This window comes from Bos grunniens, chromosome 13 (assembly GCF_055505025.1).
Source record: "Bos grunniens cultivar Pamir isolate PY7600 chromosome 13, Bosgru_T2T1.0, whole genome shotgun sequence".
Classification (NCBI taxonomy): domain Eukaryota; kingdom Metazoa; phylum Chordata; class Mammalia; order Artiodactyla; family Bovidae; genus Bos; species Bos grunniens.
Window position 1 is genome coordinate 17,663,159 of NC_141177.1, and position 26,404 is coordinate 17,689,562.

Sequence of the window (26,404 nt, forward strand, 5' to 3'; positions counted from 1 at the left end):
CCAGGGATGGAGCCTGGGTCTCCCACATTGCAGGCCGATTCTTTACCATCTGAGCCACCTGGAAGCCCAAATCACATGTAATTGGCTTCTGAAAAGCTTCCACGATCAGATTCTAGACGCCAGAGGGTTGAATGTCCCAGCTCTGCCTTGCAGCCTGCCTTCTCCTTTCTCCACCAGCCCACACGCTACCTCTTTTAGCACGGCAACAGTCATCGCCAGGAAACAATTTCAATGTCCAGTACAAGGGGAAAAGGTTAATCGACCCATGGAACATCCACTCTGTGCATTATTTCTAAGAATTAAAAGCGATGTTTGCCAAGAGTTCATAAATGCACAGGAAGATGCTTCTGCTACTCTGTAAAGTGAAAAAAGCAGATATAAAATGAGATGTGTGGCACAGTTTCCGCCTTGCAAAATAAACCCTAAGACATTAGGAGAAAAGGGAGAGAATACACCTGGTGGCTTGCTGGGCTGACTGGCTTCACTCTGAGCTGTGGATGGGTGCATGATGTACCCCTCGTGCATCCTGGGAGCTCTGATCTCCGTGCTCTGGTCCCTGTAATGGGCCGTCTTTGCCCCACTCACACACAAGTGCCACTCCTTTGGCACCTCACTCTCAGCTGGTGACTTTGTTCCTCTTTGAGAAAATGGAAGTCATCAGTCCCTCCCTCACCCTTCCGATAGACCCACCTGCATCTCACCCATCTCTTCCGCCTTCCTTCCAGGACAGTGAAGGAACAGCCTCTGTTCCTTTTGGAAGCCAGTCCCTGGGGTCCCCCTAGACTTCTCGCTCTCCACTTTTCTCTGCCTCATCCGTCTCTCGCTTGCCCTTGCCTCTCGACGTGACCATCCCCTCCATAACGGCTCCATCCTCTTCTCCCCACACTCCACCTCTACCTCCTCATCACTGTTCAATCCCTGGCCTTTGACATCTGTCCTGACCACCCCTGCTCTTGTTGCTCTAGGCTGGGGGTGGGGGGGACACACTTTTCTGCTCTCATCTTCCTCCAGCCCCTCTGCTATTTGACAGAGTGATCCTCCCTCTCTTACACTTACTCCTTCAGTGGCAGCTCCCCCGCTGTCTTTTGTGGCTGGTGTCTCCTCTCTTATCCACTTTTTAGTGGATTCTTTTTTAATTTTCTACTTTATTAAAGAAATGATATATGGATGTAGCTTTATTTAATAAGATTCGAACAATTAATGATAGATGTTCTGGAAGCAATTGTGAAGGCCCCTCTCATCCTGTCTTCTCTCAATCTCATCCACAGTTGGAGGGAACAACTACCAATTTTTTTTCATTTTTAAATTTTACTTTTTATTTTAAATTGAAGTATACTTGTTGTACAGCATTATATAAGTTACAGGTGTACATGATAGTGACTCACAATTTTTAAAGGTTACATTCCATTTATGGGTATTATAAAACAGTAGCTATATTCCCTGTGTTGTACAATAAGTCCTTGTTGCTTTATTATTATTATTATTTTGGGAGGTGTGTGCCACATGGCTTGCAGAATCCCAGTTCCCCAACCAGGAACTGAACCTCGGGTCATGGCAGTGAAAACCTGGAATCCTAACCACTAGGCTACAAGAGAACTCCACTTGTAGCTTATTTTCTACAAAACAGTTTGTACCTCTTAGGCCCCTTCCTTCTCCCCACTGGTAACCACTAGTTTGTTCTCTGTATCTGTGATAGAACCAGGGATTCCTAACTTCCTGGTTCTAGGGCAGTTTTTCCTCTCTCTCTAGACCGTCTCTGTATGTGACCTATCTGGTCTCATGGATTTAAATATTATCTAACTGTTAATAACCTTTCATGACTCCGGACCACATGTTACCATGGGCTCCACACTCATAGGTCTGTTGCCTATATGCCTTGAAAGTCTCCAAAAACATTTCAAAGAACTTTCAGTTGGGCCCAGAAAGAACTCTCAATTTCTATCTCTAAACCTGGTCTCTCTACCCACAATCACCTCTAAGCTGTTTTCCCTGTCTCGTTAAACCACACCACCACTTGTCCTGTAACAAAAGCCAAAAACCTGGGAGTTGAACTTCATTTCTCTGATCCCTCACCTCCATGCATGGGTGTCTAAGGCTTCAAAGTTCCCAGAAGCGATCTCTGGAGCATCCCTCTTCTTCCCTCTCTACTGCCTCCACCCTCATCCCAGCCACCGTGACCTCTCAGGGGCTGGTCCAACAGCTCCATGCCCCATCTTCTAGCATCTTCTTGCCATCAGCTAGAGTGATCTATTTAAAACACAGATTACGTCTCACCCTGGCTTACTCCAAAGTCCCCAGTGGCTTGTCACTGCATCAGGAATAAAGGCCTGCAAGGGCTGCTGTGACTCCCTCTGTCCACTCCAGCTCTGTCCATCAGCCGTCAAGTGCTGGTCACATGGCCCTTCTCACTTTCTTGAACATCTATCAGATGGGTTCTCTCTGCCTGGAATTCTCTTATTCTGGATCTCTGAATAACTCACTTTAAATGTCACCTCCGAAGAGAGGCTGACCTGACTACTCTTTTTAAAGCAGGTTCCCCTACTAATTCCTCTAACTCTTCTTCAGCCAGTGGTTTGTATAAGGGACAAAAACTTTGGGACTTCCCTGGTGGCCCGGTGGTTAAGACTTCACAATTTTTAAAGGTTATACTCCATCTATAGTTATTGTAAAATAGCAGCTATATTCCCTGTGTTGTACAATAAGTCTTTGTAGCTTATCATTATTATTATTATGGGGGGTGTGCTAGGGCATGGGTTCCATCCCTTGTTGGGGAACTAAGATCCCATATGCTGCATGGTGTGGCCAAAAAATAAAAGCACTTTTAATAAAGGAATAAAAATTTCAGTTTTTAAAAAATCACCTCCTCTTGGGAGCCTTCCAGGATTTAGTCTCTATTCAGTTTCCATCATGTTGGTCAGTTCAGCTGCTTGAATGGGAGAACATAAATTGTTTTTCCACTGGGTGATCAGCATCTTCATTTCTTACAATCTGATTTATTTCTTATAATCATTTAATTCTTCATGACTTCTAGAGTAGAACTTTATACAGTGTGTGCCTGAGCTGAACACTACCCAGCAGTGCAGCACAACACGGTCAAAAGCTAGATGGCCCTCGGTTCAAATCTACCCCAGCCCTGCCACTTCCAAGTTATATGACCTTGAACAAGCATTCCAGTTATTCATTGCTGCATAACAAACTACCCCCAAAATTAGTGTCTCAGAACAACAATATTTATTTTGCAGTTTGGGACAGCTCATTTCTGCTCTGCTCTGTGCATCAGCGGGCACAGCTCCAAGGCTAGAGGCTATATCATCTGAAAATTCCTTCTCTTACATGTCCAGGGCTTGGTGGGGACCAGAGCTGGAGTTGTTCATTGGAACACCTTCATGTGGCCTCTCCCATGAGGGAGGCCTTGCTTCCTCCCAACGTGGTGGCTGGGATCCAAGGGAAAGTGGATTGAGAGAGAGAGAGACTCAGAGACACAGAGAGATTGAGTTTTCAGTCATATTGCCTTTTAGGACCTAGCTTTGGAAGTCACACTGTCACCTCTGCCATTCTCTGTTGGTTGAGGCAGTCACAAAAGCTGCTCAGGTTCTAGGCGAGGGAATACAAACCTCGTCACTCAGTTGGAAGAGGGTCAGTGCCACACTATAAAAAAGAATAATTGGGGGACTTCCCTGATGGTCTAGTGGTTGAGAACCCACCTTGCAATGCAGAGGACGTGGGTTCTAGCCCTGGTCGGGGAACTAAGAAGCCTTGAGCCCTGTACCTCACCACTAGAGCATCTGTGTGCTGCAGCCGAAAGATCCTGCATGACACAGTGAAAATCCCACATGCCGCAACTAAGCCCCCATGCAGCCAAATTAATAAATATTAAAAAAAAGAATAATTGGGATAAGCTATACGTACATCAAGGCTGTATATTGTCACCCTGCTTATTTAACTTATATGCAGAGTACATCATGAGAAACACTGGGCTGGAAGAAGCACAAGCTGGAATCAAGATTGCTGGGAGAAATATCAATAACCTCACATATGCAGATGACACCACCCTTATGGCAGAAAGTGAAGATAAACTAAAAAGCCTCTTGATAAAAGTGAAAGAGGAGAGGGAAAAAGTTGGCTTAAAGCTCAACATTCAGAAAATGAAGATCATGGCATCTGGTCCCATCACTTCATGGGAAATAGATGGGGAAACAGTGGAAACAGTGTCAGACTTTATTTTTTGGGGCTCCAAAATCACTGCAGATGGTGATTGTAGCCATGTAATTAAAAGACGCTTACTCCTTGGAAGGAAAGTTATGACCAACCTAGATAGCATATTCAAAAGCAGAGATTACTTTGCCAACAAAGGTCCGTCTAGTCAAGGCTATGGTTTTTCCCGTGGTCATGTATAGATGTGAAAGTTGGATTGTGAAGAAAGCTGAGCGCCAAAGAATTGATGCTTTTGAACTGTGGTGTTGGAGAAGACTCTTGAGAGTCCCTTGGACTGCAAGGAGATCCAACCAGTCCATTCTGAAGGAGATCAGCGCTGGGATTTCTTTGGAAGGACTGATGCTAAAGCTGAAACTCCAATACTTTGGCCACCTCATGCGAAGAGTTGACTCATTGGAAAAGACTCTGATGCTGGGAGGGATTGGGGTCAGGAGAAGGGGACGACAGAGGATGAGATGGCTGGATGGCATCACTGACTCGATGGACATGAGTTTGGGTGAACTCTGGGAGTTGGTGATGCACAGGGAGGCCTAGCGTGCTGCAATTCATGGGGTCGCAAAGAGTCAGACACGACTGAGTGACTGAACTGAACTGAACTGATACATCCCTGAACCTATCTTCAAAAAATACAGTCAGTCCCCCAAAATTCCTAACCTTTCCAGAATCCTCTGCTGAAGTGTTGGGCACTGAGCCTGGCATGAGTGCTCAGGGGGGCAGGAAGCCCTGGGTGGTCTCCCCACCTCCATGGAGCCAAGTCTGGGCCCCTGGCAAGTCTTACTCCTTCTGCTGTTTCCCTCCTCTGAACAGAGTCCAGAGCCCCCACCTTGACCTTGACTCTACCCAGCCCTTGCCACCCCACCCCCACCAGGGCCTTGCTGTTCCCCAGGCTCTTCTGGGGCTGCAATGTGGATTCAGGGCTCCCCACATCTGAAGACCCTCAGAACAGGAAGGGCCATTCGCCCCCTGCTTAGCCATGAGTGTTGGGACCCAGACAGGGTATGTGGTAGAGCCAGGACTCTGGCCCAGGCCCACATGGGGAGATCCAGGCAGCTGCTGCTGTGGCCATGAGTGTGTCAGGAGTGGCTGAGCAGCCTGCTCTAGCACGTATTCCTCTGCCACAGTTCACATCATCCAGCATCTCCAAGCCCACATTCTGCATAGATGGAGAAATTGAAGCTCAGAGAGGGTATGGAGTTTCCAAGAGCCACACAGCAGCTCTCTGTGCCAGACCAGAACCAGTCTACAAGAAAGGGGGACATCAGAGCCAGAAGGACCCTGTCATCCATTATATCACATGGGGTCTTCTGAGGCCCGAGAAGCAGAGGAGGGCCTACCTTGGCCCTTGCCTTGGTGGAATATCATGCCATCCTATGGATGATGACTCTTTTGTGGCTCATCTCCTCCCTTGACTGTGTGCTCCATGAGGCCAGGAATTCACCACTGACAAGTCCAGCACTGCGGCCCTCTGTGGACTGGGTGAGTGGACAGTCAGTGTGGGCAGGGGAGCTGGTGCTTTGCCAGGAGCAGGTGGAAATGCCCCTGAAGAAGTGTTTGCAGAGGACCTGTCGAGGGGCCCTGCTCCTTACCTGGCTGATGGAGGGCACCTGGAGAAAGGGTTTGAGGATGGAGGGGGCACTCACACACCTAGACACCCCTAGATGGGAATGAAGCCGTGCCTCACAAGGAGAGGGCATACCCCAGGAGTGTATTCACCGCTGTGGGGGAGGAGGGACAGAAACAAAGTGGACCTGGGGCCAGCTGTGTGTCAAGGGCGGAGGAGTGAGGTAACAGGATTGGGGGGAGGAGGAAGAGGAGGGAAAGAGAGAAATGAAAAAGGAGTGGGGAAAGGGTTAGGAGGAGGAAACGAAAGGAAGAGGAACAGAGGGAGGTAGAAGGGGCTGCTGAGGGGTAAACACAGCCCTGCCCCCAACAGTCGCAAGGGGCTGCCACCCTGAGGGTGATCGCCAGCCCGCTGGGCAGCCAAAGGACTTCCGATGACTCTGCCCAGCAGGGGCTCGGCGGCGATGGCGAGTAGCAGCGAGGAGAGGGGGCGGGGAAGGTGTGACAGCCCCATGGGAAAATCAACAACACGGCAGCACAGTTCTGGAAGGAAAGAAACAACACCCATCAGAATCGGGGCTCCAGGGTCGTATGGAGTTGCTCTGTCGGGGACGTGTGAGGATCAGGGCAACCAGGTCCAGCTCGGACTAGCCCCCGCGGGAGCGAAAACCTACTCCCAAAGCACCCGCAGGTCTGACTTCTCAGAACGGGTCGCCTCGATTTTAGCCGGGCAGAGCCTGAGACCGGGTTCAGGGAAGGAGCGAGCGTGCCTGGGGTCACAGCCGGTCAAGGCGTGCAGAGCCGGGCAGGCACCGAGGGCCAGACGCTCCCCACGACTATGAGAGGGAAGCCAAGCCTGGACATCCGGAGCACGCCCTTGGAGGCGCGAGGTCTGGCGTCCATCCCGGCTCTGCCAGTAACCGTGGGCCGGGATCGCCGGTCTTCCCCAGGCTTCAGTTTACGCATCTGTACATTGGGATGATCTGTCTCGCTCTGCCAGGTTCAGGGGGGCGGAGTTCGCGCACGCTCCGCACAGCCGCGAGGGGCGAGGTGCTCGGCGTGTATATGGATGCTGGCTCACGCGATCTGAGGTCCGCCCGGCCTCTGCCTGGGAGTCCCCCGTCTCGCCGCTCGCGCGACCTCTGCGCGGACGAGGGGAGCGGAGGCGCCTCCGCCGGGGGCGTCGCCCAGGCCAGCAGGGGAGGGCACGGCGGCGGAACGGAGGCGGAGGGAGCCGGGGCCTCGGCAGCCTCGGCCGGCCTGACCCTTGAGGGGGTCGCTGTTGCCTCGCAGATCCCTCCCTCGCTCGCCGCCTGTGTCCCTCCTTGCCGCTCCCGCCGCGTCCGCCTTTTGTTCGCGGAGCCGCGCGTCCCCGAGCCGAGGCGGCGGGGCGGGGAGCTGGCGGGGCTGCGCGGGGGGCGGGCCGCGCCGGGCGGAGCCGGGGCCCGGGGCGCAGCCGGACTCGGAGCTCGAGAGAGCGATCGGCGCGCAGGCTGCCGGGGCCCGGGCACGCTCCGGGGGCGCGGCGAGGCCGAGGGGGCGGGCGCCGGGCGGAGCCGGAGCCGGAGCCGGGGTGCCTGGAGGCGATCGGGCCGCTCTCTCCGAGCCCAGAGCAGCGGAGAGACCGTGCGGCGGGTGTCCGGGCCGGAGCGCAGCCCGGGGGCTGAGGTGGGCCGAGAGGAGCCGCGACCCCAGCGGCCGCAGCGGCGCCAGGAGCCTCCCCCGGGACGCGGAGGCCGGGCGGGCCCGGGCCATGCGCGCCGCTCGTTGAGGCCGAGGGAAACCGCGATGGAGGTGCCGGCGGGGGAGCCCCCGGCTCGGGGCTGCGGCCCCCCGCCTGCTCCCGCCCCGGAGAGGAAGAAGAGCCACCGCGCGCCGTCGCCGGCCCGGCCCAAGGACGTGGCCGGCTGGTCGCTGGCCAAGGGCCGCCGCGGCCCAGGCCCGGGCGCCGCGGCCGCTTGCAGCGCCGCGTCCTCGGCGAGGCCCGACAAGAAGGGGCGTGCGGTGGCGCCCGGGGCGCGGGGCGCAGGGACGCGAGTGGCCGGGGTCCGGACCGGGGTCCGCGCCAAGGGCCGTCCGCGCCCGGGGACCGGGCCGCGACCGCCGCCACCGCCGCCCAGCCTCACCGACAGCAGCTCGGAGGTGTCGGACTGCGCGTCGGAGGAGGCGCGCCTGCTGGGCCTGGAGCTGGCGCTGAGCAGCGACGCCGAGTCGGCTGCCGGGGGCCCCGGGGGGGCCCGCACGGGACAGCCGCCCCAGCCGGCGCAGCCGGCGCAGCAGCCTCCGCGGCCCCCCGCCTCCCCCGAGGAGCCGTCGGTGGCCGCGTCGTCGGTGGGCAGCAGCCGCCTGCCCCTCAGTGCCTCGCTCGCCTTCTCCGACCTCACCGAGGAGATGCTGGACTGCGGACCCGGCGGCTTCGTGCGAGAGCTGGAAGAGCTGCGCTCGGAGAACGACTATCTCAAGGTGCGGGGTCGGGGCTGGGGACCCGGTTGGGGAAGGGGAGGCCGCGGGGAGGCGCGGGTGTCCGCCCCACCGGCCCGAGGCACCAGCCGGCCTGCTGTCCCACCGCTCGAGGTGGGCAAGGGGCCTAAAGCCTCAGGGGCTCCGTCGCATCCCGCTTCCCATTGTATCTGGGAAACCTCCTAAGGGAAGAACCTGGAGGAGGAGACTGCCGACGGGCTCTGATTTAGGAAGGGGGTCTTGGGTGCTTTGGAGGATGCTTAGATAAGGTGCCTGGAATGGGGGTGGGTGCTCCGTGAGGGGCTGGACCTCGGATTCCGCGGCTCAGAGCCCCCACCCCCAGGCCGCTGGGACAGGGCCCTCCTTTCTGGGACAGGCACTGATGTGCCGTTTGCCGGGGAGACCTGTGGCCATCTCCGGCTAAGGAGAGGCCTGAACACTAGCCTGAGTCTTCACCCAGGGCTTTCCTGGCTCAGGCCTGTCCCTGCCTGCCTTTCAGGGCGGGTCCGCGTTTGAAAGCATGACATCTGGGAACATCCCCTTGGCTAGAGTCCGACTTCCGCTCAGTCTAACGGTCCTGCAGCTTGGGAGGATGGTGTCCTGGAGAACCCGTTCACAGCTCCCTAAATCCCAGGGTATTGTCTTCTGCCCAGTTTTGGATAGGCCCTGTATACACAGCAGTCCTATCGGTGCCCCCCAGCAGTGCCCATCTCCTTTCCAATGAGAAGAGGGAAGCTGGCATATAGGGAAGCTTTTTCTCTGGGCATGTAGGGGACCTGAGAGCTTCCCAGGAAAGCAGGCTTGACCGTCACCCTTTCGGTGCACATGAGGACCTACTGGATCCAGGCCAAGCTCTGTCTGCCCACTGAGGCAACTTTAGCGTCCGCCCAGCCCTCCTATGCTGGTGGTGGCCTGGGAGGTTGCCGGCTTCCTGGGTTCTCTCCACATGGGCTGGGCACGGTTTGGAAGAGGCTGAAATGTTACCTGCTCTTATCGCTTGATATCCTGGCACAACACACAGAGCACCCCTGGCCAAGAGCCTCCGAGTTCATGGCACTCTGCTAATTTCTGTCTGCCTGGCAACACTTAGCCTTGCACTGTAGCTCTTCAGGCCAAAAGGGTTTCTCTCTCTTTATAGTCTGTGAGGTCTTGCTTAACTGTGTCTCTCCTTCTCCATCTCCCCCAGGATCTGCTACCCTACATGTGTTTGGTAACTGCTTGTACAATACAAGCACAGGGTCTGTCTGAATCAGAATAACCTACCCCTTTAGCCTCTAACCTTTCCTCAGTCCAGGCCTTAGTTTTCTCATCTGTTAATTGGGAGGGTAAGCCTTCCTGAAGCCCCCATTCAGTGTGGACGATCGGGGGCTCAGTCAGCTCCTGCAGTCTTCACAAGCCAGCTGTGAGGAGGGTATTAGGAGAGAGGAGGGAGATAAGCCAGAGAAGGCCTGGCCCTGCCCAGGTGGTGCCTGACCTGCCCTGAACTTGAACCCTGAGCTCCTCAATCCTGCTTCCTGGCCTCCATCGCTCCCCTGGCAAGGGAAGATGGGCCATAGAACTTGGCTTCATGGTCTCCCTCACCCACCCCCACCAGCTCCTGTTCATCCCAGGAAATTACCCGGCAGAGCTCTGGAGTCCTGCTGAGCCACCCATGACTGTTAGGATGGAAAATAGTTCCAGAAGGCTGGAGATTGAACCTGAGGCCTCACAGGGGCCAGGGCCTGGCTGGGGACCACCCACTGCCTGGGTCAGGGCTCAGCCTCAGTTTCCCTCATTCATTCAGTGTTTCTGGCTTCACGAGCAGGCCTCAGGCCACTGTTATATCTGAAGAGTGTGCCTTCCTGGCTGTGTGATCTAGGGCAAGCCCCTTAATGTCTCTGGACCTCAGTCTCCTTGTTGTAGAAAAAGACATCACACATCTTCCAACCTTAAGGGTTAAATGAGTTATGTGCGCAAACACCATGAGAGCGCCTGGCATGGAGCGAGCCTCAGAGGAGGGTAATTTCCACCACTGTTATTCTCAAGTGGTACATGACACATTTCCGTGGGCGCTTACCATGTTCTCTGGCAGACTCTGTGGGGAAGGAATAGAGCCTCCTCCCCACCCGAAGCAGTCCTGGCCCCTCATTCATTCATTCGCCAACTATTTACTTAATGCCTGCTGTGTACCAGGCACTAACACAGATCTGAGGATGAAGTGTCTGTTTTCATGGAGCTGTTGGTCCTAGTGGAGGGAGACTGGAATTAGACAGTGGTCACACACTGCATCACACACTACATCACACTAGGGATCGTGATAAGGGTGGGGAGGGACATGAGGTGGGGACTGGGGGGCTTAGGGAGGCCAGGATGAGAGGGAGCCAGCTGAATAAGGAGCTGGAGTGAGACCCTTCCAGGCTAAGGGAAGTAGGAAGAAACTTATGGAATTCAGGGAACAGTTCAGAGCCTGGATAGAGGGAGGAGGTTGGATAGGAGAGGTGAGCAGGACTGGACTGTGAGGTTAATGCTGTGTCCACGTGAATCAGTCCCTGATCTACTCTCCAGCTGCCAGCCTCACAGAGGCGAGGTGAAAGCCTAGAGACTGTGGATTTGGGGCGTAAATGTAGAGGCTATTACAGGAGTTGAGTTCTTTGTTTGGTTTTGTTTTGGGGGGCACGCCATGCGGCATGCAGGATCTTAGTTCCGGGACCCAGGGATCAAAGCCGCATTCCCTGCAGTGAAAGTGCAGAGCCTTAACCACTGAACCGGCTGGGAAGTCCCAGGAGGAGTTGTTTTGTTCATTCTACAGATGGGTAAACTGCAGCCACAGCAGGGAGGGGGACTTGCTCCAGGTCCCAGAGCCAGTGCTCCAGACAGCCAGGCTCGGAGTCAGAGTACCTTGTACTCTTGACGTGTTTCCTGCCCCTCTGGGCCACTTTGCTTCTAAGATGCAGGAACCAAGTTACCAGGAGAGACTCCAGGTCCCTAGCATGTCCTCGGCAGGCCTGGTGCTGCCTGGCTTGAGTCCCTTGGAGCCCCGTGGGGCCTTGCTAGAGCTCACCTCCCAGCTGATGGATGGCACTGAGACCTGTCGCCTGGGGAGGGCCTTGCGGATGATGACTGCAGATCTCCTGTGCCCTGAAGCTTGCTCTGGGGCCCCGGGGGTGGGGAGTGGGGAAGGTGGAAACCTGGCAGTTCTCTCCCAGTGAGGAGCTGCTACAGAGAAGGGAGTGAGCTTGCTGTCACTTGAGTTATTCAGAGTTATTGAATGCTGGAGGTATTCGCCTATTAGATAAAGACATGGGGCTTGTGGAAAACAGCTTGTAAACTGAACAAAATGTAGTGTTTGTGATTAGTTGAGGAGGATTTAGGAAGAGGTTTATGTGAAGGCTGTAGTTGAAATTGCCTGACCTCAGGGTCCCTTCCAGCCAAGGAAGTGTGAAGGTTATTAACTTTTTAAAAAATGTAAACAAGACATTGAAGTACAGTGGCTTTACAAGGTTGTGTTAGTTTCTGCTGTATGGCAAAGTGAATCAGCTATATGTATACATATATCCTCTCTTTTTTCCTTCCCATTTAGGTCACCACAGGACACTGAGTAGGGTTCGCTGTGCTATAATAGTAAGGTTCTCATTAGTTATCTATTTTTACACAGTATCAATAGTTTATATATGTCAATTCCAATCTCCCAATTCATCCCATCCCCTCCTTTTCCCCTTGGCATCTATGTTCTCTACCTTGAAGATTATTAACTTTTAAGGGTCCAGGATTCAAAGAAGCAGACAGATTGACTGTTTGACCTTCAAAATCCTGGTGGTCTGAGGTCTTCCATTTCCCCATCACCACTACTTGTTGCCCGTGTACCATCAGGACATGCTGGGAACCACCCCGTGTGGACTGAAGAATCTGAGAGTTGGAACCCAAAGATCTGGCTTTGCAACCTGACTGTCATTTACTGTGTGGCCATGAATGAGTCACATGGCCTCTCTGAGCTCTCTTTTGGTTTCATCTGTATAATGAAGAGATGGAATCTGCCTGGGCAACCTCAGAGGACTGTTTACAGGGATTCAGTTCAGTTCAGTTCAGTCGCTCAGTCGTGTCTGACTCTTTGCGACCCCTTGAATCGCAGCACGCCAGGCCTCCCTGTCCATCACCAACTCCTAGTGTTCACTCAGACTCACGTCTATCGAGTCAGTGATGCCATCCAGCCATCTCATCCTCTGTCGTCCCCTTCCCCTCCTGCCCCCAATCCCTCCCAGCATCAGAGTCTTTTCCAATGAGTCAACTCTTCGCATGAGGTGGCCAAAGTACTGGAGTTTCAGCTTTAGCATCATTCCTTCCAAAGAAATCCCAGGGCTGATCTCCTTCAGAATGGACTGGTTGGATCTCCTTGCAGTCCAAGGGACTCTCAAGAGTCTTCTCCAACACCACAGTTCAAAAGCATCAATTCTTCGGCGCTCAGCCTTCTTCACAGTCCAACTCTCACATCCATACATGACCACAGGAAAAACCATAGCCTTGACTAGACGGACATTTGTTGGCAAAGTAATGTGTCTGTTTTGAATATGCTATCTAGGTTGGACATAACTTTCCTTCCAAGGAGTAAGCGTCTTTTAATTTCATGGCTGCAATCACCATCTGCAGTGATTTTGGAGCCCCAAAAAATAAAGTCTGACACTGTTTCCACTGTTTCCCCATCTATTTGCCATGAAGTGATGGGACCAGATGCCATGATCTTTGTTTTCTGAATCTTCAGCTTTAAGCCAACTTTTTCACTCTCCACTTTCACTTTCATCAAGAGGTTTTTTAGTTCCTCTTCGCTTTCTGCCATAAGGGTAGTGTCATCTGCATATCTAAGGTTATTGATATTTCTCCCGGCAGTCTTGATTCCAGCTTGTGTTTCTTCCAATACAGCATTTCTCATGATGTACTCTGCATATAAGTTAAATAAGCAGGGTGACCATATACAGCCTTGACGAACTCCTTTTCCTATTTGGAACCAGTCTGTTATTCTATGTCCAGTTCTAACTGTTGCTTCCTGACCTGCATACAGATTTCTCAAGAGGCAGGTCAGGTGGTCTGGTATTCCCATCTCTTTCAGAATTTCCCACAGTTTATTGTGATCCACACAGTCAAAGGCTTTGGCATAGTCAATAAAGCAGAAATAGATGTTTTTCTGGAACTCTCTTGCTTTTTCCACGATCCAGAGGTGTGAATAGACAAGAAAACATTTTGCAAGCAGTGAAATCCTGCACATTTTAGGGAATTACCATTATTGTTAATCAGTGAGCAGAGAGGATGTCTAGGTCTTCATTCTTTTTTGGGGGGTGTGGCTGTGCCGGGTCTTTGTTGCTGTGCAGGCTTTATCTAGTTGCGAGGAGTAAGGGCTACTCTCTAGCTGTGGTGCATGGGCTTCTCATTGCGGTGGCTTCTCTTGTTGCAGAGCATAGGCTCTAAGGCACAGGCTCAGTGGTTATGGCGCATGGCCCTAGTTACTCTGGGGCGTATGGGATTCTCCTGGACCAGGAATCGAACCCGTGTCTTCTGCACTAGCAGGTAGATTTTTTACCACTGAGCCATCAGGGAAGTCCTGAAGTCTTCATTCTTGACAGAGCTGGGAGAAGACAGGAGGGTGGATCCCCTTAGCTTTAAGATGTTAATAAATCAGGAGCTGCTCCAGGGAGGACAGGAAGGTGTGGATCACATTCCATACTGTGTGGACTCCATGAAGCAAGCCCTCCCCACCTCCCTGGAGGTTCTGCATGTGAGAGTTTGTGCGTGCACGCTATCACTTCAGTCATGTCCGATTCTTTGCGACCCTATGGACTGTAGCCTGCCAGGCTCCTCTGTGCATGGGATTCTCCAGGCAAGAATCCTGGAGTGGGTTGCCATGTCCTTCTCCAGGGGATCGTCCCTATCCAGGGAACGAACCCGAGTCTTTTATGTCTCCTGCATTGGCCAACGGGTTCTTTACCACTAGCGCCACCTCGGAAGTTGGAAGGACAGCCAGTTTTAGATGTCAGCCCAGGAGGGGCCAGAGGAAGCATCTAATTCACCTCCAGTTCCCACTGGGTACAGTTGGGTAAATGGAGGCTCCAGCTCACACAGCCAGAATTCCAAACCTGGTTGGTCCAACCGTGGGTCCTGTTCTTTTCACAGTCTGAGGAACGTGAGCTTGTGGTTGCCAACGACGGGTCTAGTGTGGACAGAGGTTGGTGAGAGGAATTCTATTGTGTGCAGTGCCCTAGGCTAAGACTTGCTGGGAGCAAGTAGAGAACAACCTATGCTGGAGCTGAGGGCCTGGAGCCTGCAGGCAGTGTGTGTTGGGGGGGTTGGGCGGGGTGGCACGTGCCTGCCTCCGTGTACATGGATATGTACCCTGCATCCATGCAGAGTGAGGTTGGGACCAGGGGTCTGAGACTGGAGGAAGTGATGGGGGGTTGGATCCAGCTTTAAGGGTTAGATAATGGTTAGGCTGGAATCCAGAGTGCTGGAATGTTAGAGCCTGCCTGGGGACCCCCAAACCACTGATTACTGGCCTTCTCTGGTTCTTGCGCACAACAGCTATCAGCTATGAGATCATTTCCAGAGTGCCAGGCCCTGAGTTAAGTAAGTCCTTTACTCCTCCCAGCAGTCCTGTGTGGAGAGTTCTGACATCAGACCCGTTTGACAGAGGAGGAAGTGGAGAGGTTATGTCACGTGCACAGCTGGTACACTTGGGACCTCATCAGACAGCCCCGGGGAGCTCCCTTGCCCAGTCGTTCTTCCACCCTCTCCCATGCAGGAGGCAGCCCGTGCCTCCAAGTTTCACAGAACAGGATTCTCGCCTGATTCTGCCAGTTACAAGCTGTGTGAGATCCTCAATCTTTCTGAGTCTCTGTTTTCCCTTCTGAAGAAGGGGAGATAAGCATATCTGCCCCTTTTCCAAGTGGGGACCCTTTTCCAAGTGACAATGTAGATCTGCGTGTGTGCCAAGTCACTTCAGTCGTGTCCAACTCTTTGCGAACCTGTGGACTGTAGCCCGCCAGACTCCTCTGTCCATGAGATTCTCCAGGTAAGAATACTGGAGTGGTTTGCCATGCCCTCCTCCAGGGGAGCTTCCTGACCCAGGAATCAAACCCACGTCTCCCGCGGCTCCTGCATTGCTGGCGGATTCTTTACCGCTGAGCCTCCGAGGAAGCCTGATATACATCTAGCACGCAGTAAATGCCAGTGCCTGTCCTGGTTGTCACCTTTCCCTTACTTGCTGCTTCAGGCATTCATTCATTCATTCATTCAACATATATTTTCCGAGTGCCTCCTGGATTCCAGGCCCTGTGCCAGGTGTCTGGGGCAGTAGCCAGCAAGCTGTGAAGCATTTCTCAGCTCCCGGGAGTTGTAGGGGGAAGGGTTCAATCTGCCTGTCACTGGATGGGGGGAGAGGAGTGGTCATCGGTCAGCAAAGCTCCTGGCCAGTCCCTGTCTTGAGTCGCAGCTGTCTCTGAGGCGGCTGAGAGGTGGCCTGGAAGAAGCAACTCTGAGAACTGGGTCTTTAAGGATTTTCAGCCTGTCATGGGGGCAGGGAGCAGCTCCAGCGAGATGGAGAATGAGATGGAAAATGTGAGATGGCTGCTGCTGAGGCCTTAGGAGGACCACGAAGCTCCCAGGGCTCCCAGTATTCCTGGCAGAGGGGCTTGGCCTGTGTCCCTGGGCACACTTTCTCCTGCACACACAAACTCACGTACCCATATTCACAGCGCATGCGCAGAGATCCACGCCCACTGACACACCGTCTCATGTACCCATTCAGGCACAGGCTTGTGCTCTCTGCTTTCCAGAAGCACACTTGCAGGCGTATTAGAGAGGAGACCCACTCAGAGAAGTACACAGACCCACGCAAGATACACCATACGTGTCTCCTCACACCCCCCGTTACCGGACAGACACAACACAGACTCACACCGTCTAGGAGACGGCAGGCTCCGAAACACACCCTCACACACCGCCAGACACGTTTGGCCGCGTCCCAGAGATGGACAGACCCTGGAGACAGTCTCAGACGTATCGGAAGTACACGTGCGTATGCGGGCGCAGACTTGGTACACAAACCCACTCAGACTCATTACACACAGGTGTTGGCACCCGCAGAAATCCACAGACCCACTCCTGCCAGGCAGGCACAGACACCGCCCATCACCCAGACACCCCCACTGTGTCTGCCACAAAGACAGCAAACAGCAGACCCAGGCTCACTGACCCGGGCTTGCACACACGGGCTCACAGACACACACAGCCAGGAGACACATGTGAACAGGACATGGAGCCATGACATAGAAGCAGGCCATGAGCACAGAGCGTTCAGATGTCAGGTCTGTAGCATTGGCTAGCAGGAGCCAGAGACCCACAAAGGAGGATGCCCAGACATGCTCTCACACACCACACACACACACACACACACACACACACACACGCTGGCTGTGACATTTCAGCCACACAGAAACACAGGATATCCTGGCCCGTGTCTCCCTGGAGCTTATGTGTACAAACTACTGTTTTCAGCGCCTCCATGAGGCTTCCTTCCACTAGGCTGCTGAGAACAGTGAGGAGTGTGACAGGGGCTTGATTTTCCAACCTCTGGGATCTGGGTGCCCTGGAGCCTGACTGAGGCTGAATGGTTTGTAGGCAGATAAAGGGCTGGGAGGTCACCGAGGTGGAGAAACTGCATCAAAGGCCCTCAGGCCCCGGACACACGACACTTGGGTTGGGGCCCAGTTAGCCAAACGGAGCAATTGTCAGGCCTGCCTGTGGGAGAAATAGTGCCCAGGGGCACCTCCCTCCTAATCTCCTCGGAATTTCCTGCTTGCCCTCATCTCCTGCCTCCTCCCCTTGCCCCTTTGCTGGGGCTGTGGAGGACTGTACCATTCCTGTCCCTAATGAGTGCCTGATTGTGCCTGGGAAAAGGAGACTGGGATAGGGAAGTATGTGGGCACTCAGAGGATGGGCCTGGAAGACTTCCTGGAGGAGGAGGCATTAGAGTTGAGGAGTTAGCCTTGAATGACTGCCTCTGTGTCCAGTGGCCGGGACCGTGCCTGGCACATCCTAGTGATTCAATAAATATTTGTTGCACGATTGAATGAAAGGCAGTGATCTGGGTCTGCAGGTGGGCTGCAAGCAGACTATGGGCTTAAAATAGAAGAGCTTGGGGGAGTGGTGGGCGGGGGCAGTGGTGAGGGGGAGACTGGGAAGGGGAGGTGGGCCCGCTCGGAAAGGGCACTGGGCGCTGGGCTGACTGAGGCATTGTGAATGCCTTGCTGGTAGGGGCTGTGTTGGCCTAGAGCAGGGCTAGGCACTGCCTCCTTTCCATGTGTCTTCAGCACGGGGCAGAAGACCCAGGGGCCTCTGCAGGGACGTGGAGAAATTCCACTTTGGGGATCCGGTCTGGGCCAAACCTTGCTTTGTTGCCTCTTCCCTGTACATGAACCCTGTGTTCAAGGCCCCTCTTCAAGCCTCAGTCTTCCTGTCTGTAAGATGGGAACTTAGGGGGTCCAGTGATTAATAATCTGCCTTCCAATGCAAGGGATGCAGGTTTGATCCCTGTTTGGGGAACTAAGATCCCACATGGTGCGGGGCAACTGAGCCCATGCACTCTAGAGTCTATGCTCTCTATTAAGAGAAGCTCCTGGATCACAGTGAAGACCCACTATAGCAAAGAAAAAACAAAGGGAACTTAATTCCTTTCTTTCTTTCAGAGCACTTGGGAGGATTAATGGTCAGGTATACAGCACATTCAGCACCATCCTGGGCATAGCAGAAGGGAGGGAGCCCCACATGTGTAGTCTCTGGGGCAGAAAGAGTTCCTCAGGGGAGGAGCTTGGCTAAGTTCTAAGCAGAGGCCTGACCAGCAGCCAAGGTTATAACTAAGATCATTCCCCTGGGTGCCCCACAGGCGTGACCTCATATGCAGTCACATTCTCTTCCTTCTGGTGCCAGAAGGAACTGGGAACTGGGGTGGGGAAAGAGCCTGGAGACTTGGGTGTTCTGGGCCGGGCTGGCCCTGGCAGTCACTGGAGGAGCCCCACAGGTCAGCGGATGGTGCTGGCCTCTCTGAGGAATGGTGGGGAGCTGGAGAAGGTGGGAGCAATAAGCCAGCCTTTCCCTTTTTTGGGGTCCAAGGCGGTAGAGAGCACTGTGGTCTGGAGCCAAGCCCACTTGGGCTTGAAACTTTGTTCTGCCTTTTCTTCTATGAGCTTTGCCTTTACAAGCCTCAGTCTCCTCATCTGTACAATGGATGGGCATGCTGATGGTGCTCGCCCTACAGTGTTGCTGTGAGCATTAAATACGAGAAAGCATGTATGTGAGGATTACCCGGGGCCTATAAGGTCTCAACAGCTCTGCACCCTCATCACTCGTTATCACCAGGCTTGGATCTGACTGCCCGTGAGCCCTGGGTTTTTGTTTTTAATGTTTATTTATTTATTTCATTATGTTGGGTCTTAGTTGCTGCACACGGGATCTGTGTTGCAGCATGTGGAATCTTTAGTTGCAGCCTATGGGATCTAGTTCCCTGACCAGGGATCGAGCCCAGACCTCCTGCATTGGCAGTGCGGAGTCTTCTGCCCTGGACCATGGGGAAATCCCACACCCTGGGTCCTTGACGACAGGGGTTGTGCCTGGCTCTGGGTGTGGGTCTTGGCATGGAGCAGGGGCCTGGGAGGTGTGTGTGCAGCTGAAGTGCATTGTGGGTATCCCCAAACACATCTCTCCCTGCAATGCCCACCCTTTTCCCTCCTGCCCCAAGTCAGGCCAGTGCTGCAGGCTCTCATCCAGAGATTCCTTTTTGCTGATGAGGGCTACTTTTGGGGATCCCACATTCTAGAAGTGGGGTGAAGAATCTCCCATTGCCTGTGCCTCAAAGAGAAGCTCAGACTCCAAAGAGTTTGGGGTTCTGTATCCAGGCTGGACCAGCTGTCTTTACCCTGATTTTGCCCCATATCCACATGAGTTCTTCAGGGTCAGGTGCCTTGACCTCTCCCCTCCACACCCCTCCTGAGCCCTGCCCAAGTGCCTGGGTGGCCTGTGTGGTCCTGCCTTTCTCAGCCTCACCTCACCCCAACTCCACCCAAGCTCTGAGCGCTCTGTGCACCCCAAGCCTGTCTCTGTCTTCTCTGCCGCTGGGCCTTTCTACTGCAGTTCCTCCCGCCTCCGTGGGTTTCCTCCTCCACCTTCCTGTGTTCAGCTCCAGGCCAGGCTCCTGACTTAGACACCTAGGCGCTTCCTGTGGGCTCCTTTGGGGCATTTACCTCTAAGTAATTACATTATTAACTAGATAATTACAGGTTTCATCCCCCTTCCCCACGCTCTGCATGAGGATACAGCTCTTACCCTGGTGGGACTTAACCCCTTCCTTTCACATTGGTGTCTGTAAACTGAAGCTCAGAGAGGTTAAGGGGCTTGCCAAAGGTCACACAGTCTGTAAGTGGCAAGAGGCAGAAGGACTAGGGTCGCTGGTGCTCTTTGCTGGATGCTAAGCAAGGGAATGGTGCCCGCAAAGGTTTGGAGGTGTGCGATGCTGGAGTGTGCTGGTGCCTCAGGCCACACCGCCTGGAGCCACTCCCTTGACTCTCCAACCTCGCCTTCCCTCCCTGTACACCTTTGAGGCTGTGCTGTCTCTGCTCAGATATTTGGCTGCAGCCCAGAGGCTGTTTGGGGGATGATTTTGAATTTTTTAAAAATTATATTTATTTGTATTTATTTTGGCTGTCCGGGTCTTCATTTCGGCACACAGGATCTTCAATCTTCGTTGCAGCCTGTGGGATCTAGTTCCTGGACCGAGGATCGAACCCAGGCCCCCTGCATTGGGAGTGCGGAGTCTTAGCTACTGGACCACCAGAGAAGCCTCTGGGGGACGTTTTAAATACATCCAGATCCAAATGCTACTTTCCTTCCTGTCAACAGAGAAAGGACAGGAGGGGCACTGCTGGGTGTCCCCGCTCTGAGCGCCCCCCAACCCAGAGGCATCAGGGGCTGCAGAGGTCTCGATGCTTTGGCTAGTGAGGCCTGGAATGGGACAGCGACAAGTCAGGCCTGGCCTTGGAGGTCAGCGGTGTCCAGGTGTCTCCTCCCTCCTCATCCCCTGCTGCCCATGCACACCTATGCCGACACACACACAGCTCCCCACCAGAGAGTGTCTGTGGTCTCATGCATAGAGCTGTGCCACATCTGAGGGGCTCACTCCTGATTGACTTTGGAGCCTTCTTCCTGACTCTCTGCTTATCTGTAAAATGGGCATCTATAGAATAGCACTTGCCTCAAAGGAATTGTTACTGAGGTAATGGACATTCAGAGCTCAGCCCGGTGCTGGCACAGGGTAAACCCTTGTATATATCAGCTATTATTACTGTCACTACTGTCCCATCAGAGACGCCGTCTAGTCTAGTTTACAAGAGCTCAAACTGGACTCGAAACCTGGCCATGCCGTTTAACGTGTGACCTCAGTCCCTCACCAGTCAGTGCGGATGGCTGGAGATACAGCGAGATACGTGTGCCGCCTGGCACAGTTGGTGCGCTCGGGCAGCCCTGTGCCTGTGGGCGTTTATTGCTCTTGGAAAGGCAAGTCCAGGACTCTGTCTTCTGCCACTGAGACCAGGCAGCCTCCATGCCAGTGGGAGGGGGCATTGTGTGGCATGGCCATGCCTGGCTGGGGTCCAGGCCCTCCTTCTCCAGGACCTTTGACCCTGACCCCACTAAAGCTAGAACCCAGCCCCCACACAAGGAGGCTAAGCGGGAAGCAGGAGTGCAGAGTCCCTCCCGGCTTGACTCCGGACAGTCTGGGGGACAGCGGGGTGTCCCAAGCCCCTCTAGACCACAGAGCCCCTGCCTGTGAAGGGATGAAGTCTCTGGGCCCCCCCGCCCCTGCTACTGCTCCTGCAGTTCCTGGCTTTCGAGCTGGAAAGGAAGTGGAGCCGCACAGCCTCTGCCCTCCTTGGGGTCCAAGTGCGATGATCTCATCTGGAGCCTTGTCAGACCCTGGAGGACGGGCAGAAGGGACAGCAGATGGCTGCCCTGGCCTCTCGGGGAGGCTGGCATGCTGCCCTCGTGGCCACTGCTGGCCCACCCTGCAGGTCAGCCCTTCCAGGCGGGGGCGAGTGGCCCGGCCAGAGCCAGGGTGGCAGATGGGCAAGCAGCCTGGGCTTTGGCCTGAGGGAGGGACCGTGGTGGCCAGGGTGGTGTGGAGAAGGCCGGCCAGGCGGAGGCTCCCAGGCCTCTGTGGAGTGGTTGCCATCCTGCAGATTGAAGCTTCTGGATCCTTCAGCTCAGCTGTCATTCTTGCTGGGTCTGTTGCCCATTGGTGGGTCAGGTTCCTAGAACCTGGGAAGGAAGTGATAAATTTGGGGAAGGTTTGAAATTGAGCGACGCTTCCCTGTGACTCAGATGGTATAGAATCCACCTGTAATGAAGGAGGCCCGGGTTCGAATCCTGAATTGGGAAGATCCCCTGGAGAAAAGAAGGGCAACCCACTCCAGTATTCTAGCCTGGAGAATTCCATGGACAAAGGAGCCTGGTGGGCTACAGTCCATAGGGTCACAAAGAGTCGGACACGACTGAGCAACTCACACTTTCACTTTTCTTTGAAACTGAGCAGGGGTGTAGTCGGGCTGCAACATGTGTTACGCTCCATGGAAGAAAAACAGGGTTGAGATGGACACGATGGGCCTAGAGGGATCTGGAGGGCTTCTCTGAGGAGGTGGCCTTTAAGTGGACTCTTCAAGCAGGACGGGAAGCCGGTAGTGGGAGATGCAGGGGAGGGGAATCCAGGCAGAGGCTTAGAGGTGAGATAGGTGAGGTATCTTCTGGCCTCTGGGAAAAGACCTGAGTGGCCGATAAGAAGAGGAGTTGGGGTTGGCAGGATCAGGCTTCTCTTTTGCTCTCAGGCCCGGTGATTTACATACAGTAAAATGAACTTTGGCAAGTGTATGGAGCTCTGTAACCACCACCATAATCATTCCATTCCCCAGTGGGTCAGATGGTTAAGAATCCACTTGGGCAGGAGACGCGGGTTCAGTCCCTGATTCAGAAGAGCCCCTGGAGAAGGAAATGGCAACCCACTCTAGTATTCTTGCCTGGGGGAAATCCCATGGATGAGGAGCCTGACAGGCCACAGTTCACAAAGAGTCAGACACTACTAAAGCGGCTGAGCTGCACCAGCTCTTGCCCCCGCCCAACATTCCCCCATACCACTTGGTGGCCAGCGCCTCCCTCCTCCAGCCCCTGGCAACCACTGATCTGTTTCCTGTCCCTATAATCTTGCCTATTCCAGAATATCATGGAAATGGCTTCATACAGTCTATAGCCAACTGAGTCTGACTTCCTCCACTTAGCATAATGCCTTTGGGCTTCACCCGTGTGGTTGTGGGTATCAGCAGTTCCTTCCCCTTTATTGCTGAGTAGTTATTATATGGATGTACCACCGTTTAGCTCTTCACCAGTTGAGGGACCTTTGGGCTGTTTCCAGAGTTTGATGATTGTTGAAGGATTTCACATAGGAGAATTAACGGTTAAAAAAAATCACTCCATGTACTAAGTGGAGAACAGATTAGTGGGGAGTAGACCAGCCATCCTGGGGACCAAATCCAGTGATTTGGTGATGAAGCTGGCTCACTGCGTGTGTGCTCAGTCGTGTCCGACTCTTTACGACCCCACCTGACTCCTCTGTCCTTGGAATTTTGCAGGCAAGAATACTGGAATGGGTTGCCATTTACTACTCCAGGGGAGCTTCCCAACCCAAGGATCAGACCTCCATCTCCTGCATCCCCTGTATTGACAGGTGGATTCTTTACCCACCTAGGAAGCCCGTAGGTACTCGATAATTCTTCATATAAAATGGCTGTGCCCTGCGGTAGCCAGGGAGGCTTCTTGGTGGAGGTGGCATTTGAGGTGGAGGGGTGAGAAGGTGGGAGACAGATGCAAAGAGGAAGGAGGCCCAGGCAGTGCAGAGTCCCCATGGGAGCTGGGTGGGCTGGGACCCCAGCTTCCTGCTCCTGCCCCAGCCTTGGTATCCCAGGGTTTCTAGAATGTGGTCTGCAGGGCCCAGATCAGGATTCCCTGGGGATGCTGGGTGAGCAGGCACCCGCCAGGGCCCACCCCAGCCCCATGTGGGCTGATGCTCTGGGGTAGGAGTTAGCCAGGGGACCTCAGCTCTGGAACAATCTCTTCCTTCTTGGCTGATAAGAGGCTACCCCCTCATGCGTTCAGGAACCTCCTGTCCCCCTAGCTCCTCCTGTCCCCTCTGGGCCAGCTGGGAGCTGTTGCTGGGGGCTCTCCCACCTTTTGCTACTTGCTGTGTTTCTTTAAGGGGCTTTGTGTTCGTCCCTTGCACCTCCAACCCCATGGGCTGGGAGACCTCACCAGCTGCTTTCCCAGTCCAGTTCCATCAGACGCATGTATCTGGAGCCCCTCCGAATGTTCCAGTAGCCCCAAATATAACCCCTCCCTTCTGTCCTCATTGTGCAGAGATTAATCATCTTACATTCCAGTAGGTTTCCTGCTGAAAGTATTTTTCCTGGAACATCTTGTATTTTTTTTGGCCATGCCACACAGTTTGCAGGATCCTAGTTCCCTGACCAGGTATCAAACCCCCACCCCCCACAGTGAGAGCCCCAAGTCCTAACCACTGGACTGCCAGGGAATCCCCTTTTCTGGAATATTTTAAATGTGGCTTGAAATCAGAGCTCTTCTCCAGCTTTATGCCCTGATGGTGGAGAGAGAGGGTCTGGGGTCGTTATCCAGACCCTACAGATGAGGCAGCTCCAGAGGAAACACAGATTCCGTTTTATTTTGTGCCGTGTCTCCCTTTAGTCTCTCTGCTGAGAGTAATTTTCAGAATAGTGTTTCTAAATGTTTAAAACAAAATGTAAAGGAAAGCAAGCATATGGAAATATAATTATCAAAGTATATATTTAAATGATGACATAGTAATAGGTGTGCTTATTAACTCATAAGATCTGGAAATAGGTCTACTAACACTGTAATTTCAAAGTACTGATGAGTGTAAAGGATATTTTGACATTTCTGCAACAACTGTTATATGCTATGAAAATCTATGTGGTTTCTTTTGGTGCCAAAGCCGTAAGTACTGCTGATACAACTGTGGTTTGTCCAGAATAGAAGGAAATGTTAATTTTTAGCTAGTGTTAGTGAAAAATAAAGGCGTGATTTTTTTTCCCCCTTACCACTGAAGTTCATGGGCTCCCTGCATTCTGGTGCAGATGAGAGAGCCTGAGTCCTGCTTGGAGGTGTCTCTGGGTGACCTTGGGCACAGCCCACATCGCTGTGCTCCTCTGTGGTTCTTTGCCCCTAGAACGAGATGGTAATTCCTGTGCTGCCTGGCCGTGGGGCTTCTGTGAGGACCCACGAGATGAGTCACGTGGAATGTCTCTGTAAACTGTGACGCCCCGTGCTGCCATGCAATGCCATGCTATTATTAGCGGTCGTGTGAGCTCATGTTTGGCCCTCCAGCCCAGCGTGGACCGAGAGACTCTTCCTGGCCAATTCCCCCAGGGTTCCTGGGAATCAGTCCGTTTGGGGGAACTGGCCTGCCCCTGAGAGGCTGCTTCCTGCAGGCTGACCTCATGGGTCATTAGGGAGTGTGGTGGGGATAGACTGAAATGTACTTGTGGGCACGGTGTGGGTGGGGGAGCAGACCCTGCCCATCCTCCTGGGTGGCATGGGGGTCTGAGGCCAGTGCTGGAGCAGCCTAGGCTCTCCCTCTTTTAAAAAAATTAGTTAATTAATATGGCTGCATCAGATCTTAGTTGGGGCACATGGGCTTCGTTGCTACACAGCATATGGATCTTAGTTCCACGACTAGGGATTGAACCCATGTCCCATGCATTGCAAGGAAGATTCTTAATCCTTCTGGGAAACTTCTGAGCCTCAGTTTCCTCATCTGCAAAGTGGGAACATTTTCCCCTACCTACCTCACAGGGCTGGTAAGGGGATCAGACTGTTGTGCATGTACTCCGCTTGGACTGGGCCTAGTAATCAGTGAGCTGTTTTTTATTTGAGGGCATGTCTAGACATGGGGGGCTAAGGATTCTAGGGCAGAGGGAGGGCTGTGAGCGCTGTGAGGAGGAGACCTGGGGAGAGGCGGGGCTGGATTCCAGGGTAAGAAGCATGAACCTAACACAGAAACCAGCAAGAATCAGGAAGGAAATAGAAAGCTACCTGCTTTTTCTTTTTTTCAAGTTTTTCCCAATAAACAGGTGTTACCTCTATGAAAGTGAAAGTGTTAGTCACTCAGTCATGTCCAACTCTTTGTGACCGCGCAAACTGTCTGTGGAATTCTCCAGGCAAGAATACTGGAGTGGGTTGGGTTGCTATTCCCTTCTCCAGGGGATCTTCCCAACCCAGGGATCAAACTCGGGTCTCCTGCATTGTAGGCAGATTCTTTAGGATCTGAACTACCAAGGAAGCCCATTACCTCTATAATCAGAGCAAAATAATTTTTTTTTTTTTGCTGCTCCGCACACTTTGCGGAATCTCAGTTCCCTGACCAGGGATTGAACCTGGGTCACAGCAGCGGAAGTGCTGAATCCTAACTACTGTACCACCAGGGAATTCCCAAACTAAATATTCTCTGTAAATGGAAAGTCTGACTACTGAGGCTGCAGCGTGGATGTCCGATCTAGTCTTCAGACCTCCCCCCTCTACTCCCCGTCCTCAGGTTAAACAATCAGGTTAAGCTTCAGGGGGAGGAGAGGTTACCTCGAAGGAGCGGCCAGAGCAGATGAGTTTGGAGGCCTAGCAGACTGGGCCCAATCTGGGCACCTTTCTTCAGCTTCTTTTTTTTTTTTTTTAATTCGTTTTTTAATTTTTTACTTGTTTCTTAGCCCTGCTGCATGGCATGTCGGATGTTAGTTCCCTGACCAGGGATCAAACCTGTGCCCCCTGCGGTGGAAGCAAGGAGTCTTAACCACTGGACTTCCAGGGAAGTCCTTCCTCAGCTTCTTTAGTCTGGCCTTTCTGACAGGGGTTGAGAATCAGGGGCCCCCAGGCTCCAAGGTGGGCACCTTTGGGCAGTGTGGCTGTTTTCTGTCTGCCGTGGGGGATGAGGTTTGGGTTTCCCCACCGATACGGGGTGGGGGGTGGTCTGTGACAACCTTACTGAGTAGGCACAGGGCTGGCAGAGTCCAGTGGAGTTTGGCCCCTCTCT

The 26,404-nt window shown here is 53.5% G+C and overlaps 1 protein-coding gene across 3 annotated transcripts in view; it reads left to right on the plus strand.

Moving 5' to 3' along the window:
- The first annotated feature begins 6,814 nt into the window (after positions 1-6,814).
- Positions 6,815-26,404, plus strand: part of MTCL2 (microtubule crosslinking factor 2) — a 71,508-nt gene continuing 51,918 nt past the window's right edge. Inside the window, exon 1 of one of the 3 annotated variants that reach the window (XM_086331953.1) lies at positions 6,815-8,238. In XM_086331953.1, coding sequence (XP_086188079.1) covers positions 6,841-8,238 — 1,398 coding nt within the window. In that variant the 5' untranslated portion in view covers positions 6,815-6,840. The remainder of the gene's footprint in view (positions 8,239-26,404) is intronic. The other 2 variants (XM_086331952.1, XM_086331951.1) reach the window with 2 other exon arrangements.